Source organism: Columba livia, chromosome 3 (genome assembly GCF_036013475.1).
Source record: "Columba livia isolate bColLiv1 breed racing homer chromosome 3, bColLiv1.pat.W.v2, whole genome shotgun sequence".
Taxonomy (NCBI): domain Eukaryota; kingdom Metazoa; phylum Chordata; class Aves; order Columbiformes; family Columbidae; genus Columba; species Columba livia.
In genome coordinates, this window is record NC_088604.1 from 36,359,722 (window position 1) to 36,379,796 (window position 20,075).

A 20,075-nucleotide genomic window follows, 5' to 3' on the forward strand; every position below is an offset into this window, starting at 1 on the left:
AAAAGATTCTATGATCTTTAGCCTGAAATCACGTTCACAAACGTGACTGGTCATTGTCACCTCACCTACTTTGGCGCACAGGCGGGCAGGCTAAGACCTTGTGCCAGCCAGTGCTGCACACCACTGTCCCTCACAGTACTTCAGCTCAGCAAAGCACCGTGATGTTTGCTTTCAGTGGTTCCACCAAAATTTGAGTTTGAAAGGCTGCGGTCAGACGGTTTCCATGGGATGCATGGGGCCTTCCTGCCCCACAGCTGACATAACCCTACCCCTGACTGGCTTCCAGGCCACGCATGGTGGGCCTCTAGAGAGATGGTTCATTTCCAGAGAGAGCCTCACCAAGCTAAAATGACCCAGGAGCAATAAACACAATCACGGAGAATCTGACAAGGAAAAAATAAAGTTTGGTGTTTTGTGCACTGAGGTAAAAACCATTCCTGAGTTTACTGATTTGTATCTGCACCAGTTGACAGTTACTCCTGCACCAGCTGACCACCAGTTATCACTTCTCTACCCAGGCACACAAATAAAAGGAAATCCTAAGTGCACAACCAGGGATTGAGTACACACAGAAACAAGACAGGTCATACAGCCTCAGCATTCAAGAAGAGGCTCCCATTTAATCCATTGGGGTAAAGCAGAGAAGACTTTATCACAGATTACTGGACCAGAAATACATCCTCCTGCATTCGCTTCCTAATAGGAAACATGGACTATTCCACTGCATGGATAACTAGTACTGGCCAGTCCTGCAAACTTGTAATTTTTATTATATCAATCTGCCAGCATCCAGGAGATTCTTCAATTCTATGGCCTCTAAATGTACAACCCAATAACAATTCTGACCTTGGGTATTAAAATACCATGTTGAAACGATCAATGGCTGCTGCCATACCCGAGAGTCCACTGCACACAGATCTCCTTGTGTTACCAAGTATGCAAGATGCAAAGGGAGGAGACAAAGCAAGTGCATACTTATTTCCTAACACGTAGAAATGTTTTCAGTAGTTGTACATCAGTGTAGCTCCATTAACATAATTTACTTGATTTTGGTTTATGATCATGTTTTTTCTGGCTCCAAAATTCTACAATAAGATTATTTTTCAGTAAACATAATTCAGGAATGCTAATTAAATGTGCCTTAACTACAAACTGTGAGTATGGACAAATAGAAGCTACCAGATTTCGTCCTATAAACTGTTTAGGACACTCAGTCCCCCTATGATGATGATTCTTCTGTAGCTGTCAAAACAAACACATATTCAGGTATGCTTACTGCTCAGCAGCCAGTTACTTTAGATTTGCAAGGGAAGACAGAAGCATCATAAAAAGGTCAAGCTGATATGTATATCCTCATGAATTGAGATATCTGGGTATTTCATTTGTAAAAATTGTATGTCTTCTGACATATGATAAATACAAATCACAATTTAACATGCCTGCAACAATGTTTCCTTAGGAAAATTTCTGTGACTGCTGACAACTTCAGCAGCAACGTACAAAACACTGTCCACAACACTGGAAGAAACTGTGAATGCTTCACTCCTAATTTCACAGGTTTTCACCACTGGAAATCTTTATTTTTAGCTGAGGATTTTTTTTTTTCTGAAGCCAAGAAGATTTGATATCATTGTTCTAGCTACTCCAGCCTAAGCTTGATGAAAATTCTTTAAATATCTAATTTAATTTAAACAGTGCTTCACTGTTTAGAAATCCAATTATATTCCCTGCCTTGGTCTACGTTTAATACAATTGAAAGAAACTAAGCACTACAAGTTCTCCATTGCTATATTTAATATAATAGAGAGTCATGCAACTACAAAAGATAAACCTTTACTCTAAAGGGTTCACAGGCCCCAGTGAGCTTTCTTTTTCCTAGAAGTAACACCTTTATACTAAAATAGCTGTTGTTCCTTACCTGAAAAGAGTTCATGCATCGAAGTGAAGGTGGCAGAGAGGTGGTACTCAAAGCCAGTATCAGCAGTAATTCCAAACACGTTTCCGATGGAAACTTTAAAGGGTGAACTCCAATGTCATTTTCCCACGTATCAGCAAGGCTATACAGTTAAAAAACAAACAAACAAAAACCCCACAACTTTTTAATTCTCTTAAAATATATCTAAAACTCAAATTTCAAATAAATATTAGAATGTGTTACACCATTGTGATAAAAGATTCTCTTCACATTTTCCCTGTAAAAGTCACAGATAACTGTGTTTTACCAGAAATACAAGGTGCATTTAAAGTACTTTATCTGTACCACCAATCTTACATAAAGATACATAACGTGAAAGGAAAACCTAGCATACATTAGAGCAACCTGCTTATATTTCTAGTTCAAAGTTTGAATATTTCTGAACCAAATCTCATCTGCCACTGGCAATTTCCCCTCCTAGAGTGTTTTTATATATATTCTACATAGAACATAATGCCTCCACTTTTTATTTTGTTTCCAGTAAGAAAAACGTTCTTCCACTTCTGGGAAGACAGGAGGTCAGGTGTGATTTTCAAATTGATGGTTTTTTCAATCCTTTGTGGTGACACAGGCAAATTCAGGTGAAGATAGCAAAACTGGGGCTTTCGATTTTTCAGAAATCAGCAAGTCTAAACAAAGCACTGTGCAGGCACCTTCAAACAGCTCGAGAGTCTGGAGACTGAAGGTGATATGCTAAGGTTCTGGGTCTTGGCAAGGTGTTTCCACAGATCAACACCTTCTCTGAAAAGAAACTTTTCAGAACTCCGAGCAGTATTCAAAACAAAAAGCTTACTTCAGTACTCTGATTCTGTTCTTGTGTTTTGACTTGAGGATTTTTTGGAGCTTCCTCCTCATTTTGAAGTCCAACACTTACAGTCCTGACACTGCACTAGGGCTTTTTCTGTGGCTGTTGGTTTATTTGGCAGAAAGACTGTTTGCATAAAGACATCTAGCCTAATTATATTACAATTCCTGTTTATTAATGGCTCAGTTATTAGTATTTTCTGAAACAATTTCAGTGTTTTCCTTTATTACAAACAAACCTCACATGCCTTAGCACTTACTGCTCCAGGAACACTCATGTTAGGAATAAGTCTTTATGATTTGTCCTTTTACAGCATTTAACACAAGTGGTTGTGGGAAGTCATTGCTTTATTAAATCATATCTCTTTGTTCTTCTTTATACCTATTACTCTTGTGGTATTTTTCCACAATCTTCATTGTAGAGGAAGAACAAAAACATCTCCAAAATCAAAACAGAACACAAAAAACTCTGTTTTTTTACCTAGGTTTCACAAAACCTTTCTATATAAGGTGAGTTGTCTCATTTGCAGGACAGGAGAGGTAACTGTTTGCTTTCTGTTTACCGAAAGGGGCAGACTGGCTGATGGTGCTTCTCCGGAGCATGAGCACCCATGGAGGACTGCTGGGCCCATCAGTGCTTCCTCCCAGACCAGTCCCAAATGCCAACAGCCTGAGCTGGCTGAGAGCTCCTCAGCCACGTTAATGCAAACTGTGTTTTTCTCTCCTGATCTTAAATAAATAATGGATCTGACATTAAGATAGGGCAAACTGTCAGAAGGAGTTTCTGGGAGGGCCGAAGAAGAATACGGGGAAATAAACCAGTAGGACTCAAATGTGCAAATGGTAACTTTAGATATAGGCAGGACTTTGCATCCATGTGCTCTCCTCCCGTGCTCCCTTTTACTCAGCAATTAATTCTTATTTCTAAGCCTTCCTTGAGAGAGAGCAGGCTGGGCCAAGCCTGCTCCTTTTATGAATAAAGGCAAGAGCCAGTGTAACTCCCAGAGAGCACTGCACAACTTGTTATGCTGACTGAAGGCAATAAGAGGGAGGTAAAACAGATCAGCTGGAAGGTGAGGTTAACAAAAGAAATAATGCTATTTTATGTTCTTCCTTCCTCAATCATTCGACTTTTCTACATTGCAAAGAAGCCCTGAGATTCTGAACTTACCAGTCTGACAAAAATAACTATGACTCTCAGTATCAAATAACATAAATAAATTCTACACAGATTCCCTAAGTCATTCCAGGGTGCAAGACTGCATCTACTTCAGACTGACTTTACAACAGATAAAATCTCATCACTACGTATCGACCTTCACGACATTTAAGGGAAATGTGAGTCAGCTTTAGAAATCAGGCTGTAAAACAATAGATGTAGTAAAACACACTCAGTAAAATGGTCCAAACTAGAAGTATGCTCTAAGTTAAGAAAAGGAAAGGACATGTCAGAGCAAATTTTTTCACAAGACATTAAATCCACCTCTGTAAATCATCATCATCCAGTTTTGCCTGCCACTGATGTCACCAACAGGAAAACCCAAATAATTCTAAGCATCCTGTCTGTCACTCCATCCTTCTGAATTTCTACCTCTTTATCCCTCTCCTCCCCAGAAATTTTAAACCTCTTAGCCTATTTTAATTTTTTGGGGGGGAAGTTTCATGTTTCCTGAAAATCACGGTCCAAGTAGTGAAGAGAAATCCATATTAGTTACTTTGCAGAGAAAAGCTGCTGTTGGAGCTTAGCAACACATATAATGGATAATCAAGTGATGTTTACCTGAGACAATATTAGCATAAACTCAATAATATGACATTTATATCTAGCAATAATATAAACAAAGTAAACATGTTCTTCACAGCCTACCATACTCCCTAATGAGTCAGCTAAACTGAGAGACCTAGTGCTTTGACTCATGTGCACTCAATTCTGTGGGTTCAGGACAACAGAAAGGAAAACCTTTGAAGTTCTGGGGCAGGAAGAAGGGTTGATGATAACAAAACTCATCCCCGGTAAGAGCAAGAGTCAAAGCTCTTCCCAGTTTTAAGCAACTGCAGCCTCTGCAGATTGAAATGACACATCAAACTCTCCCTTTCTGTTCCATCCACAAGATATGCATTAGTTTCATACATGAAAATATAATAAACAGACTTAAGGGTAAAAGATACAATTAAAACCTTCATACAACTTTCATTTTCAGAAAGGTAGAACCACCTATGATGAATGCTAACCAAACTGTTTAATATATTTCTGGCATACATTTCAGAACCGAACTAAAGTAGTACAGAAAGTGAACAGAGTATAATTCTACTCAAGGGGGAAGATACTTGGCTGTTGATATGAAATAACTACTAATGTGTACTATATGCTAAACGGTCAGAATGGAGCATTCAAAACAAGTAAGAAATAAAGATGAAAGGCTGAGACTATCTCCCCCCTTGCCCTTTTCAATGATTTCTTTAAGGAACAGTTTGTATGAAGAGCATGATATGATTGTAACATTCTCATAACCAGTCAAAGAAATACAGCTAGGAAAGTAAAATTCCTATAGTAGTACTTAAAAGATGTTTTTAATAATGAAGTGGTATTTTCAAAGCTGTTTAGCTGATAATAATGGAAAATTCAGGGAAATTTGGATTTCTTAAAAAAAAAAATAAAATCAGTAGATGTTATCCGGAATTCAACCAACTAATTCTGAAAGCAGAGATGAGTGAAACATGAAAACAACTACTCAGACAAGACTACAGATAAAACAATTACTTCTTCAGCAGAAGTAATTGATCACAATGTTTTCAGATAAGCACATTTGATTCACTGTGCATCAGAGAACAGTATTTCTCCACTGGTCATTAAGGAACTGATACCAATCAATTGCTAAAATGCCTACATAGGTCAGAGTAATATTAGCAAACTGTGTGCTTAAAAGCAAGGTTTAAGACACTCAAATAATGAAATAAATCTATTTAATAATTCCTTGATATAAGTACTAGCAAACAAACACAGTCATCCAGCAGGCCATGGAACCCATCCCTAATGTCCTTTGTCTTGATGGAAAACATAATATTCATGGCATATCAGTGAAGGAAGAGAAAACTTTGTATTTCAAAGCCAGGAAAAAATCATAAGAATTCTCACAAGATTTTAAAAAACTGGACCAGACTTCCTGCTAGGTTGCATTTCTTTCAAAAGAAGTTTCTTCCATCAGTGTTGAGGCCATTTATCAGTAGTAATCACCCTCCATCATTTATGAGATTGACATCAAAATGCAACTGTCTCAGCAACAGACAAAATAAGTCTGCTTTTGAAGAGGAACAGGTGCTTTCCAGAGCATGCCCATGACCACCTCTGATTTCCCAGACTACTTCTATAAATACATGTTAATGGGTCATCTATGGAGATCAAAACTGGGAAAAGAAACGCCTCTTACTCAGAGCACCACTCAGTGTTGCTACCAAGGCACTGGATTAACTCGACTTGATCACTTACAATCTAACTAAATGCGCTCTGCATTTCGGGCTACAAATGCTGCGAAGCCCTTGAAGGAGATGACTGTGTTAGCCCTGGCTTCAGTGTTCCGCTGAATCAAGGCCATGCCAAAGAATCCAATATAAAAGGTGACAGAGGCTCAGCCGTGGCTCTCAGAGTTCACCGAATGTGGTTAAAGCTGCTCTTTCCACAAGCTATAGCTCCAATATAAACAATAGATGACTTTATTGAACCAAAGGACAAACCTGCTAAATTAAATAACTATTTGTAAAAATGATTTAATCTAAAACCAATTCTAAATTATGGTTGATGATGTGTCTGTACACTTAATATACAAGGAGGCTAAGTTATTTATACTTTTAATTACCCTTGCAGTAATCTAAAAACAACATAAAAATCAATGCATGCTCATTAGCTATTAAACTCTTGTCAAAATTTAAATAAGGAACAGTTAGAAGTGCAGCACTTCCACAGCCTATAGCAAATTCCTTTAGAAAACAAACCCAAAACCTTTCTTTATAGAATCACTGCCTCCCTCCTAGAATAAACATCTGCAGTCTTACTCTAATGCCGTTCATTATTCATCCTCAATAGTTGGAAGTGTCAAGTGAGGTTTTTGAGCAAACCTTCCCTGGGATCTTTACCAGTTGCAGGGTATCCCAAACCAATAGGTTTTAAAACTCTTGTGAGAGACAACAAAGAGAAGAATGAAGATTTAACCCACTGGTGTCCTGCAAGAGAAGAGGAACATATCAAGGGAAGAAAGAAGACAGAGAACAATCATCCAGGGAACCCACATGAGGAGGTGGTTTTTAAGATTTATTGCAATGGACTACAGTGGCAAATAACAGAAGCTCCATCTTTGAGTTTTAAATCTGATTTTTTTACAGTACATCACTATAAAGACAGGATATATACTCATACATGGAGTATATAATACATATACTTCAATATGGTACATATAATTATATGGAATTTATATATTAAGCTACAATTGTGCACATTTATATAAGTGAATCCAAATATATATTTTAGTTGTATATACACACACAACCATTATTAACAGTCTTCTGTCTCTTTTCTGGGTAATGCATATTTTGAATGGTGCAGCTATGTACTTCTGGAGTCCTGTCAAAAAGTTCTCTCAAAATCCACTACAAAAACAATTCAGCAGTTTTTAAATACCTTATCCTACAAAATTTAAGTCCTTCTTGAACTTTCAGTGTGTCACCACTTGAAAAGGACAAGTTATTTAATACTAATTAGAAAGGCTTATAATGAAAATTCAAATTTAACCTCACCAGAGTATCATCTACCCATTGCCATAATATATTTCAGAAGGGCTAATATAACAAGTATCAAATGTTCTTGTAATATTTCAAAGGGTCTTTTAATTAAAATTATTCTATTTGTTCCAATGAAAGCTTCTGTGATTTAAATCAGATATTTTGCATGCAATACTATTATTTCTATCTCCAATATGTAGTATAGATTAAATAACTCATACTAAAAAGTACATTAAAAGACAGTGAATTAAATTATTTTGTTCACGTTAGACAACTGCATACGAATCGTAACTATATTAATTTTATTTATATATTTTTGAATTATTTTACTACTTCGCAACATGCTTTGACTATTTTAAACTATTTAAGGGAAGTCAGAGAGAGAAGTGAAAGCTGCCTATCTCAATCTGTAAAGTACAGGCTAAATTCTCTTTGTTTCACAAAACCCAGCAACGTTATTAGACTCATCTGTCCTACATCAACTTAAATGTAACTGAATTGATTTTGGTATAGTCATTCAAAAATGGTATTAGCACAAATAAAGGCTGTGTACAGCCCATGGAACTCAACTCTCTTTTTCTCAGGGTGGTAAAGGGCAAAATTAGAAAACCAAACAACTATGTTAATATATTGTGCCAAGACAGACACGATTGTTTACAAGTAGATTATTCCTCTGAAGCACAGAAAACTATCTCCACATAATGCAACCTTTTGCATGGGAATAAATCTTGATATTTTAATCCTGTCCAGTAGTAATTTTGCCTTGGAGCATATAGTTTTAAAGTAATGCTCAACGTATTTCTCCAGACAAAAGATTTTGGGGTGTTCAACAACTGCTTTTCTACATTGCCTTCCCTCCTCCAGCTGGCTTCTCTGCAATTTCAAAAGCATTGCTTCTAAGTTGCAAACCATATCACCCATAAAATATTTTCATTCCACTGCAAAACTACACCAACTGTACAGTGTCTGCAGAAGACAAAACAGTATTTCAGCTGCAAGAATCACTGAAATAAAGCTTAAACATCACAAGGAAGGATTAGCATGTGTCCATTTGCAACATTTAAATTGAAGATTCATAATTTATAAAGTAAATATAGGAAAAGCTAAATCACATGACAACATCTAAAGCAGACTTATGTTCAATGGGACACCTAGATGTGTGGCATCATGAACACTTGCAAATATATTAAACTTAAGAGTCATGACAGTACTCAAGCCATGCGCAGATGGTCAGTGAGTATAACTAAGACATTATCATATTTATTTAGTTTCAGTACTACATAAGCAAAAACAGGCTGATCATAGAATGAAAAAAAAAAAGAATTTTAATTTTGTGGGAACAGACCTTGGATATAAAATCCCAAGCCTGACAGGTACTTCCCAGGCTATGTCCTACCAGCAAAACCACAGTGCACAAAGGTACAGCAGCAGCAGCTATATCCACAATGACAACCCATAATAGTAACTGTATATGGGGAGAGAAATTCTTTATTCATTTTTCTGCAAGTTCAAGAGGTTGTGGCAAAAGCTGAAGCTGTAAAAGCAGAAAACAGCAGCAAATTTTCATCAGTTAGAATGAAGTTCTGCTTTAGAGCATCTGACTGAAGAACACAAGCTCACGGAGAAAACAGCTCCTGCTGGGTTTGCGATGCTCGAATATATATAGACATAATAGAAAGAAAATACGGTAGACAGAATTTAACAGATTCACAATGTATTTCCTCGAAACTACTTTTTAAAATTCCCTATGCCCTTTTTGATTAGCTGGGTGCAAGAGCCAAACTCACATGCGAATTTAGGAGTTTCCCTGCAAAACCAAGACAAGCCCACAGGAGCTTAGCTCTGGCTGAGTATTGCCTGAAGTCTGCTGTGACTTCTCCTGAATATCCACACTATGCGGAATTGCTGGAGCAGCTCCAAAGTACAATGTAATTGCAGACTTCTCAGCATCAAAGCAATGTGGTCCCACTAAAAGGAGAAGGAAATTACTCCTATCAAAACTGCACAACCAATGCTTTAGAATGTGCTTCTTCACTTTAATGGTTGTGTTAAGGCTTTAAACTGCACTTTCGGAATGTCTTACTGCACCTCAGCTGGAAAGAATTAAAATAATTTTACTGAAAACAATAAAGATACTGATTGCTGTAGCCAGATCACTACTGACAATTCACCACAGTGGAGGATGGCACTGCTGATGGTCATCACCATTTAGACTAGCAACAGTTCAGCTGTGACCCTTGACTGCAGTTTTCTTGGCTATGCCTCCAACTAAGAATGGATAGCTTTACCTGCTCCTTAAAATACTTCACTTCTTGATTCCTTCCTGGATACACCTTACTCTAAATTAGAACAGATGGCTCATCATTTCCCTCATGTATGGCAATAACTGTAGACTGCTGTGCCTGGGATGGATGCAGAGCACACAGTGCTATTGGCCTATTGCTAAAAGCCTGACTGGTGCCATCTTACATGGAACATCAAAAGTGAGCAGCAGCAAAGTAACCTCAAATTCTGAAGCTACTTTTTTTTTTTTTTTAATTTTTAAACCTTCCAGCACTTCAGGTATGTAGAAAAAAAAAGGGCCACTGCCCTGGCGAAGGGGGGTAAGCCTCCTCTAATAACTCTAATTTCCTGAAGGGCAGAAGTGCACAGTAGGACTGTAGAAAAACAAAGTACTATGTAAAAGCTCCTTCATGGCAACTGCTGACATCAATATGGTTACCCTACAGCAAATGCAAGGCAATTCCAGATAACTCATCCTTGAAAGACACATGTAATTTTAAGGAAACATTTTGACCTGCTCATGAGACTAGTGACGCATGGTAGATAGGCTGCCTTCCTCAGCAGATTCTTCTTGTAACTGTGTTGTTTTCAAATTATAGCTTTTTCTCATCAGGGGCATTAACAAGAATGCTCTTCTCTATATAGCCACCTGTTTCACAGAAACGGTAAGAAAAATATCATTCAGACTGTTTATCTCTAAAATTGTCCAATGGCTTTGAAAGTCAAGGTTGGAAGAAAGAAGGTGGGAGGAACTAGCAAGGCAGACAGAAAGGACCGTCACACACCCTCTGTTTCGCCAGAGAAATAAAACATATTTGCCTCAGTGTATTTTTTTTTTTTTTTTTGAACCAAGCCCAAGAACTTATAGAATCTTATCAAAGGACAGGTAAGCTGGTTACCTCTATTCACCTTCACCCTCCAGTGACACACTGTAAATGCAGAGGCCTCCTCTTACTTGTGTGGACACCAGGCAACATCTCCTATAGCAGTCTCCCCACCTTCCCACCTGGATGCTGAGGCAACAGGCTGTTCACAGCACCTCCAGGCACCATGACATGAAGTAAAAGCCCCAAAGAAAGCACAAAATGTCTCTGCTCTCTTCTGGGCTACATTTCCACAAAACTCTCATAGAGGAATGATATTACAAACTCTTTCCTCCCTCTTTTCCCACCCACAGGTTGGAAACTCTAATCAAAATACATGAGGCAGACTCAGGAAGAAGACACATTTATCGATATTGACACATTGTGAGTTTTGAATGCCCTGATGCTATCAATAGCACTACCCTCCTGAGATGCTTTTACAACTCTTCATGAAACTACAACTTTAATTTAAAAGCCATCAAAATGAGATGTTACATTGCAGAACATAAAACACACAGTGTCAAGTACACTACCAAAAATACAAGGGCTCTTTACCTCAACAGAAAGTTTCACTATTTAGAAATGCCACGTTCAGTATCTGAGAATTATCTGAGAATTATGTTCAGTATCTGAGAATTATCTGAGAATAGGTTGATAAACAGGCAATAAAAAAGCCCAAATCCATCATTCAAAGGTTGATAAACAGGCAATAAAAAAGCCCAAATCCATCATTCAAAACAGTGTCAAGGCAGATCAAATACAAAAAGTAAATTTTTGAAGTAGTTCAGTATGAAAGGTTCCAAAAACCTCAGCAGTAGTCTGCCTGGACTTGTTAAGGGCCAGACGCTTAAGAAAGAGAAGACCCACCTCATTTGAAATGGCATTTAATTCACTTCACCTAATCAATTAACAGATGAACGAATTATTCAAAGAGTAAATGTATAATAAAGTTTAAAGATGGAGACAGCAAAGATCACTTAGTTTTCAAAGATGAGTAGAACTTCTCATAATGAAAACAGGGGCAGTGAACCAAGCTGCACCACCTTAGCAAGGAATTTTATTAGTATATCTATTTCAAAAGAAACTAGTATACGTTGTCCAAGATTTAAAGACAACTATTATAGTTACCATTCTTGACTTCTTATAATAATGCTAAGCATCACAAATGCAAGTTCAATAATTATTTTCAGTTATATCAGCTTAGTTTCAACTGTGACTGACTTGTTTTCCGGTTTCATCTGTTTGAAGTCCTCCTTTGCTCACTGAGACATTACTGAAGTGAGTCCAAAAATACCTGGTTCACTTGTCCAAAACTGCTACCAGATGATTTCAATATTGGTAAATCTGATTAAAATATCTACAGAATAGCAGCAATTGTGTCATGTGTGGCCAGTCTCATTACTCATTATGGACAAAACTTCAAACCTCACAGATACTGCAGAAAACAAAAAGAAACAACAAAACCAAACACCAAAGCCAAAACAATTCAATAGGTGAAAGATAATGGTTTGGGGCTCCACCAGATTTAAAGATTACTTTACCAATTCTGCATCCAGAAAAGCAGAATTTTGTGTCCATACTAAATCATTCTACATTAAGCAAGGTGAACACAACGATGTTCCAAGACAATGTTCCCATTGCTTATTGAAACAAAGTCTAATTATTACCTGGAGCATGGGACAGAGTACATATTCCTGTTGTATCTACACAGTGTAGAAACACACGCATATGCTGCTTAAAGGTCAGCACCTGTAGCTTCATCAATAATCCAGAAGTTCTGTGAATCTGCATCCTTTCATACAATATTCAGTGTTACTGCTTGTAAAAATGGTAATACCAGCCCCAGCTACATTCAGGCTAGTGTTTTTTCTTCATTGCTTTTTTGGGATTGTGCAGCCCCCTTACCTGCAGATCGCCCTGTGTGGACTGCCAGTGAATGTAAATTCTTTCAGAGGAACCCTACTCAACAGATTTTCAGAGCTAGTTATCAGAAAACCTTGACGAATTGGAGCCTTTGCAAAGAAGAGGAAGTATATTTTCCCTATCACAGTTAAAAATAAAGTTTCTGACACTGGTGACATAAAATTCTCTTTTACTAGAGTAACTTATACCCTTAAGGCATTACAGCAAATATGCAGTGTTATGGATTTTTCTTGCTGTGTGTGGGAATTTAAGTCTGAGGACAGAATACGCTATACAATAAGGATCTGGACCTGTCTGCAGAAGTGGTGAACTCACTTTAACAAGATTGCAACATCATTGTGTGTGATGCTTCAGTGGTGCCTCTGAATGATCTACACAACAGAAATCGCATATTAACTCTGAAATGCTGTCAGAGGAGCACTCTTACAGATTGGGTAAAAGGAGGTCAGAAGCAAAGCTTAATTCAGTCTGCGAAAACACAGATTGCTCAGATTTACAAAAGAGTGAAAGTGTCTAAAGCAATTCTGTTGTTTTGAAAGCGTGTAACTTAAAACTTTCTACCAGACAAACTGCAGCCTCTTGTAAAATATTTTTCCTAAAAATATTAGGCTCAATTGTTAAAATTTAATGCGTCTAATTGTACATCAGAGTTTTTATTTCCAAGCCCTTAGAAATATTTTCACTAATTACTTAAAAAAAAAAAAGTAAGAAAAAAAAAGAAAGAAAAAAAAAAGAAATCTATTGAATATAAAGTATGTCATGAAATAAATTCCATTTAAATCTCCTTGTAGAGCTTCCTGGAATAAGGCAGTAAGGTGATGCTAAACTAAGGTCCCAAAAATTAACTCACAGAGAAGGAAGAAATATTTGGATGCTGAAGAATGAGGTTAAGAAATCAGATTAATTATACAGGAGAATTAATCCTCCTGCTAGGGAATGACGATGATCTTTTTCATCTTCTGTTTGGTTTTTTTTGTTTGTCTTCAGTGATGCAAGTAGTTTCCTTCTAACAATGATAAAAGTTTTCCACTAGTATAGTGAAATGGCCTTAAAATTCAAGAGATGCTGTCACTTCATTTTTCTTTTTATATTATGGGTTAACAGCATCCTTGTCTTTGGAGTAAAGGGATACAGAGGAAAAATCCTTCCTACTTCTCTCCATTATTTCAGTTCTGTCTTCATCAAATTTTCTTCATTTTTAATGTGCACTGGACTTTCTGAAGAGCAGCTCTGCTCTGCATGGATAAACATAGAAAAGTTTGTGTCTTTAATAAGGGCTTAGATAAATAATACCAAATCCCAGTGGACCTTGTTAAAGCAACATCATAAAATTTTTACACTTCCTTAGGACTTAGGAAAAAAAATATGTCTATCAGTCTGAGCTCATGCTGACTAATGTGGCCTTTGGGAAGGGACTGATTCATGTGTCTAGCCATTAGAAACGGATTTATAGGTGCAATTATGATAAATCAGCATAGATTTATTAAGTGATGATCAATTAAAAAAAATAGTAGTTACAGATGAAAATATAAGACATGCAGGACCAATGCTGAAATGCTGTAAAGCTGGTGTGACGTCTTGGTTCTGTGCACCGTGAGCACACTGAGAGGTATTTGTATCACTCAGTTTTAGGTACTCAGTGACCTCACTGATGAGCTAATGAAGATATTGGTCTCAGCTGTTGACCCTGCTGGGACACCTGAACTCTTCCATCACTCATTTCCTAAACTGCCGCGGTCCATGGTGCAGTGTCTTTAAGCCATCCAAAACTGGCAACAATTTACCTCCAACCACATGCTCTAAACTGCAGTAGCTGAGGACTTGACTATCAAGTGGCTCAGATGTCTGTGCTGCAAAAGCGGGGAGGAAAGTTGCTACAGGGACTTCAGCTAAGCCCATGACTGAAAAGCAGGGTTGGCTTACGCATGACAATCTGACCAAGTTTCTCACCTAGGCTTTGCAGGGAGAGGAGCAGAGAGGTGCTATAGCCCACAGGCAGGCAGCAAAACCACTAAGCAATGCAGTGTCCCCTGGCCTTGTTACTTGTGGTCAAACCACAGTTGCCAGTAAAGGCTCCAACCACAAACCAAAGAGGCATGGCATTAGGCACTACATATAAAACATGGTCCATAACCGCAGAGCTCACAGCTGACCTACCGCTTATTAGCACAGCCTGTTGAAACTACTAGGCAAAGGATGCGAACAGAACTCATGTCAGATGCCTGCATCTTCCCCCCAGGTCTCTCTGACTGCCTACGTCCCACCGCTGTCAGATCAACGCCAGCACCTGGTGACAGAGGGAGGATGTCTTTGATATCCTGTCCCAACAGTCATGAAACAGGTGTGCATTCAGGGTCCTGGACTTGCAACAAATAGCAGCACTTATTTCCTCAGCATAATCAATCAGGCAAGCTGAAAAGAAAAACTAGTTTAAAAAAAAGATCAAATGAAATCCCAGTTTAATGAACTGATGGCCTATATGATCAGTGATGGCACAGCGCTGCTCTTTCTTGTACCTAAAGCCCTGGGTTCCCTGGCCACAGCATAATGCTGGATGCTCTCTGGATGTTCTCATGCAGGTTATTCCTACCAGCTGTGCCACATGAAGATTTGCATATGCTCCATAAACCTTAATTCCCCTTTTAAGACCTATTATACCAAGCAGGAGGCCATTTCTGAAGTTGAAATGGATTTTCAGAACAATATAAAAATGAAAATGTTTTCTGGCCTCTGATTTTTAAACCTTTGGGTAAAACTAAATCACTTCCACAATGCTGTTCATATTCCATATAGAAGTATTCACAAATACCAGGCACTGCAGAACATTATGCCTGAATCCAAAGGGAGAACTTAGACTGCTGTACAAATAAAAGCTGTAATCACTGTTCACAAAAAGCTCTCAGCTTGCTGCTTTAAAGTTTTAATTTTTTTCTGATGTACTGACTTCAGAAGAGAATTCAGTATTGCAAGACATAATTACATGAACCTGCAGCAATGCAAGGAACACCACAAATCACAGAACTGGTTGATCTGTGGATTTGCTGACAGCAAAATTTATTATTTCCACTCATTAAATCCAAATCATTGCCAAAAAAAAGCCTAATTACTAAAGTTGGAACTCCACATATACCACATCTTCCCTTTCGCACTGAAACTGCAATTTTTCTGCAACAGTTTCTTTTTATCACTGTTTTCCCTCTTCACTGATATGATTGTGGCAAAATTTCTACAGATGCTTACTCTATGCAGGTATGACAAAACACTGTCATAAAAATATCCGGTGTGGCTACAAGTCAAATTTAACAAGCAATTACCTCCTAAATAAATAAATGGATGAATAAAACCAGCAGTCAAGAACCTAAAAATAACCTTAAGGTTAATTCAAAACATAAACTGGCACAGCAACATTTTTGACAAAGGTCACAAATAACCAAACTACCTGATTTTACTGTATCCCACAGTCCACTTTGAAAACTCGCAGCAGACTAATTGCCAATCTGGAAAAAGCAACTTTCCACTAGCCCCTTTTGCTTGTCCTCAGCCAGTACACATCCTCACACATCTGCTGGGTTTCCTCTGTGCATGGAAACGCTCTTTCATAAATAACCCCTCAATCCTACACAAAACTGTCCCTAGTTTTAACACCTCCTCTCCTCAGAGCTAGTTCCAAAATTTTCTCTTTCAACTATTCCAAAGCCTGCCCCTTCTGTGACGGCAGAGATTTAGCAGTGTCTGCATAATCCAAACCTACATTGATAGAGCCCTTGGCAGCACTTGTGCAGGTGTTTGAGTCCTGCTGTCCTGCTGCGGACACGATGTAGAGCTGGAGGAATCACAAGGGCCACCAGCCACTTTGTGTGCACACACATACCTGGACACAGATTAGTCAAATGCAGATTATTTTGGCTCTTTCATTTTGTTTTATGAGCTTTCTTACAACTGTATGGATCATGAAACATGGAAAACTAGTCTTGGCTTAGAAGCATGAGGAACAGGGAGACATAAAGGCTGGCAGCTGAGTTCTGGACATGAGCTAGAGCAGAGGAAAAAGAGAAAGAGAGAGTGGATTTAAATGGAAGATTAAATCCAGGTTTATCCAAGTTAAGTCAGTGCTGATGCAGGCGTTGATTTTACAGACAGACTAAAATGCAGCTTTGATAAAAGGAAGTGGACATGGAAAGACTGAGTGACAGACACCGGCTCAGTGAGAAGCCTTTCAGTGGGTGACCCCGTTCAAAGAGGAGATGCAACAGCTGAAAGTAAGACAGCTGCAAATAAAGTACTAGAAATCCTTTGCAAATAAAGTTAATTAGAATGGACTTCAGACGTAGGAGAACACACCATAGGTAAAGAAATAATGCCACACTTGACAATTACTAAATTGTTGACTAGCAGCCCAAGCAAGACCGCAGTTTTGGCGTGGCTCTCCGTGCACATCCAAACTCATCACTTTGAAGATCTTCCATAGACCAAGAGAGATATGATGAAGCTGAAGCTGAAAATCTTTTGGCAGGTCAGTGACAGAGTTGGAAAACTGAACTTGAAGGCATCTTCGAGCCAAAAAACTCATCTCACTTAAAGAACAAGCACTGTGTTGAAGCGTTCCTTTTTGCATTTTTATCATGCTTCATCTTAAAAGCAATTCTGTTGCTTTACAACATTATTCCTCTGCAGAAAACTCACTGCTCTAATATTCAAAAGCTTCTACTCTCTAGTCTAAACCTTTTCTTAATCAACTGTATCTGTATGTTCTCTCCAATTTCTACTGAAGGCAACTAATGAACATTACAGTTATCAGGTACACTATGTTCTTGAAGCAATATGCTGAGTTAGACTTGCATCAGACATAACTGGTGATACAAGAAACTCACTTGGACAATTGTGTTAAATTCAATGGTCTTACACTTATAGGAGAGCTGCAGAGGTGCTAAAAGTCTCTGCAGAATTGCTATGTTGGGGGGCAAAAAACAGCTTCTCAGTAACTGATTTCTTCTTGCAGTAGACAGTGAGAGTTTCATCAGTTTCAGAAAAACAAAACAAGAGTTTTCAATAAAATCGCTCAATTCAGACAAGAGTTTGTATTTCTTAATCATCATGACATGCTTGATAAATTAGACACCTTAATATTAATGACATGCAGCCACTTCTGTGTGAAATACAACAGCTGAACAGCAGCTTGCAGCAATAATATGCAAACAGCTGAAAACAGGAAATAGAGAATATTCATAGACAATTTTTTTAGGTATGACTATAACCAGTAAAGCTCACATTTGGTAACAATATTAGATTCAAAAGGCATTAAATCATTAAATATTTAATGGCACTTCTTAGAGCCCCTTTAAGTCCCTTTTTCAGAGGATGACTCTTCGTATTACCAGCATTAATTCCAGCTGGACAAAGCTATGCTGGATTATGCTGGAAGTGTTCCCCAACTTCCAGAGGAAGTTTAAAATCTAGAAAAAAAAATTGTGTTAAAAATACTTAGAAACACTTCAGCACTGTGCTCTGTAGGCCATACAACTGTTTCTATCACAAGATATCAACTTTGGACAAAAATGAGGAGACTTTATATTGCTCAACCGTATTGCTTTGTGAGAGACACAGGACAGATGGGAAGCCAGCCAGTATGGAAACAGAAGTACATATGAAAGTGTAACTACCTCATCAAACATTTCCATACTAAAATAAAAGTGTTTTGGAGCTTTCAGAGAAATCAGTGTCCACAGGGGAAAGAAAAATCATGCTCAGTTTAAAACCCAACTTCTAACTAGTTCTGCTACTATGCAGCTGCCCATCGCTACCAGCTGAAAAGCCCCAGCTGCAGCACTGGAGACAGGGACATCCAGTTGACACACACGCTTGTGGTCATTCCACTGAAGAACCATCTTCAAGGAGTAACTGTACAATTTTGCTTTCACCAGGAAAGCCAGCAAAATCAGGGCCCACAGGAGCTCTCAAGTGATTTCTGTATTCCTGCCTCTGGGACTATGGAGAACTCCAGAACATCAGAATCCAGTCAGTGTCACTGTGAAGTAAGGAAAATTTTGAAGGCTTAACAGGTGTTATGGTAATGGAAGAATATAAACCAAATTTAACTCTTAACCATACACAGGAGGGAAATGGGCACAGTCAATCCAACAGCTCAGTTCTGAGTAGTTCTAATAGTCCTGCCTTTGGCAATTATTTGACTGAAATTTGACAAAATATTTGAAATTCTAAATTCTGCAGCAATTTTATTCCCTGGAACAACACCTTCCACCAGATCTCCTCCTCTTCTGCCTCAAACACTGATATCCACACAGGCATCACTTATTATGCCTATTAGTTATACAAATTATATCATTTATAGCTTATGGCGAGTATTCAAAGGAGCTTGCTCTGTTTGTCCTTGATGCTACAGCACTTAAAATAAGCAACCAACAGCAATATCCTATTGTTGCCACACACAAATGGAAATATTCTGAACAACTTCACGAATTAGCCTTCCTGGGTCTCAAGTCATATGCTCCAAATTTGCTTTAGCCTCACTGATTTAAAAAGTATTGCAAGTAAAATTAGCAGCCTAAATAATTTTGTTAATCTAAGCATTGTTAGTTTACGCAGCCTGTCATGGAGAAATACAATAGAAACAACAAATGCTAATTAATTTAAAACAGCCCAGGATCCCAGAATTCAGTAAATCAAGTTTTGAGGTTTAAGCAGTTCTTGTCAGCAATCTGTCCAACGGGCTTTTATAAGTTTTGTTTTCTCACTTTTGGCTCGTTATAGGATTCCTGCCTGCCTGCTCAAATGGAGTCTGTCATTTAAAAGGCATTATAGGACTTAAGTACTTAGAGTTTCCAAGTGAACCCAACAGTCTTTGTAAGTCTATAACAAACAAACCATAAGCCTCTCAGTGGAAAGCTGCTATAGTTTGACCTATGATTATAAAATTATCCTCAATGGATCATCACTATTACATTTAAACTATCTGGCTTTCAAAAAAGCAGTGTCACAAGAAAAGTAAGACGAATATACTCGATATATATATGTGTCAAATAAGACTTGGATAGATGTGACACTGCTGTCCCTCCAGCAAACTGGCCAGTAAATCTAACTTGTAAATGTAACCAGCAAGAACACCACGCACTGTAATCCCAGTGTAGTTTTGGATCCCCATGTCCATTTTGCCAGTATGAATGCAAAATCATATTTAATTAAATCAGCCAGTCCTAAATCAAGAGGCAACTCAGTGAAACTAGCAGGAAGATCAACATACAAGTGATCAAAAGAGTACGACACAGCAGTAGTGAACTGCTGGAACTTGCTGTTACAAGAGACTGTGGAGGCAGACAGCACCAGGAAGGTCAAAAAGTGTTTATTCACATAGATGATCGAAAGATGCATGAAGAGATAGCAAAGGAAACAGGCAGGGCTGTACCCTCTGACATCCTTAACACAGCAGCTTCAGAGCT

General features: G+C 38.1%; 1 protein-coding gene across 5 annotated transcripts in view; it reads right to left on the reverse strand.

Annotated features, from left to right (window-relative positions):
• UBE3D (ubiquitin protein ligase E3D) overlaps positions 1–20,075 on the reverse strand; it is an 82,634-nt gene that overhangs the window by 33,176 nt on the left and 29,383 nt on the right. For 2 of the 5 annotated variants that reach the window (XM_065056411.1, XM_065056415.1), the window contains exon 9: positions 1,919–2,057. The exons of 2 other annotated variants lie outside the window; for them this stretch is intronic. In XM_065056411.1, the coding sequence (XP_064912483.1) occupies positions 1,919–2,057 (139 nt within the window). Of the gene's footprint in view, positions 1–1,917; positions 2,058–20,075 lie in introns of those variants that run through there. One more of the 5 variants, XM_065056413.1, reaches the window with a different exon arrangement.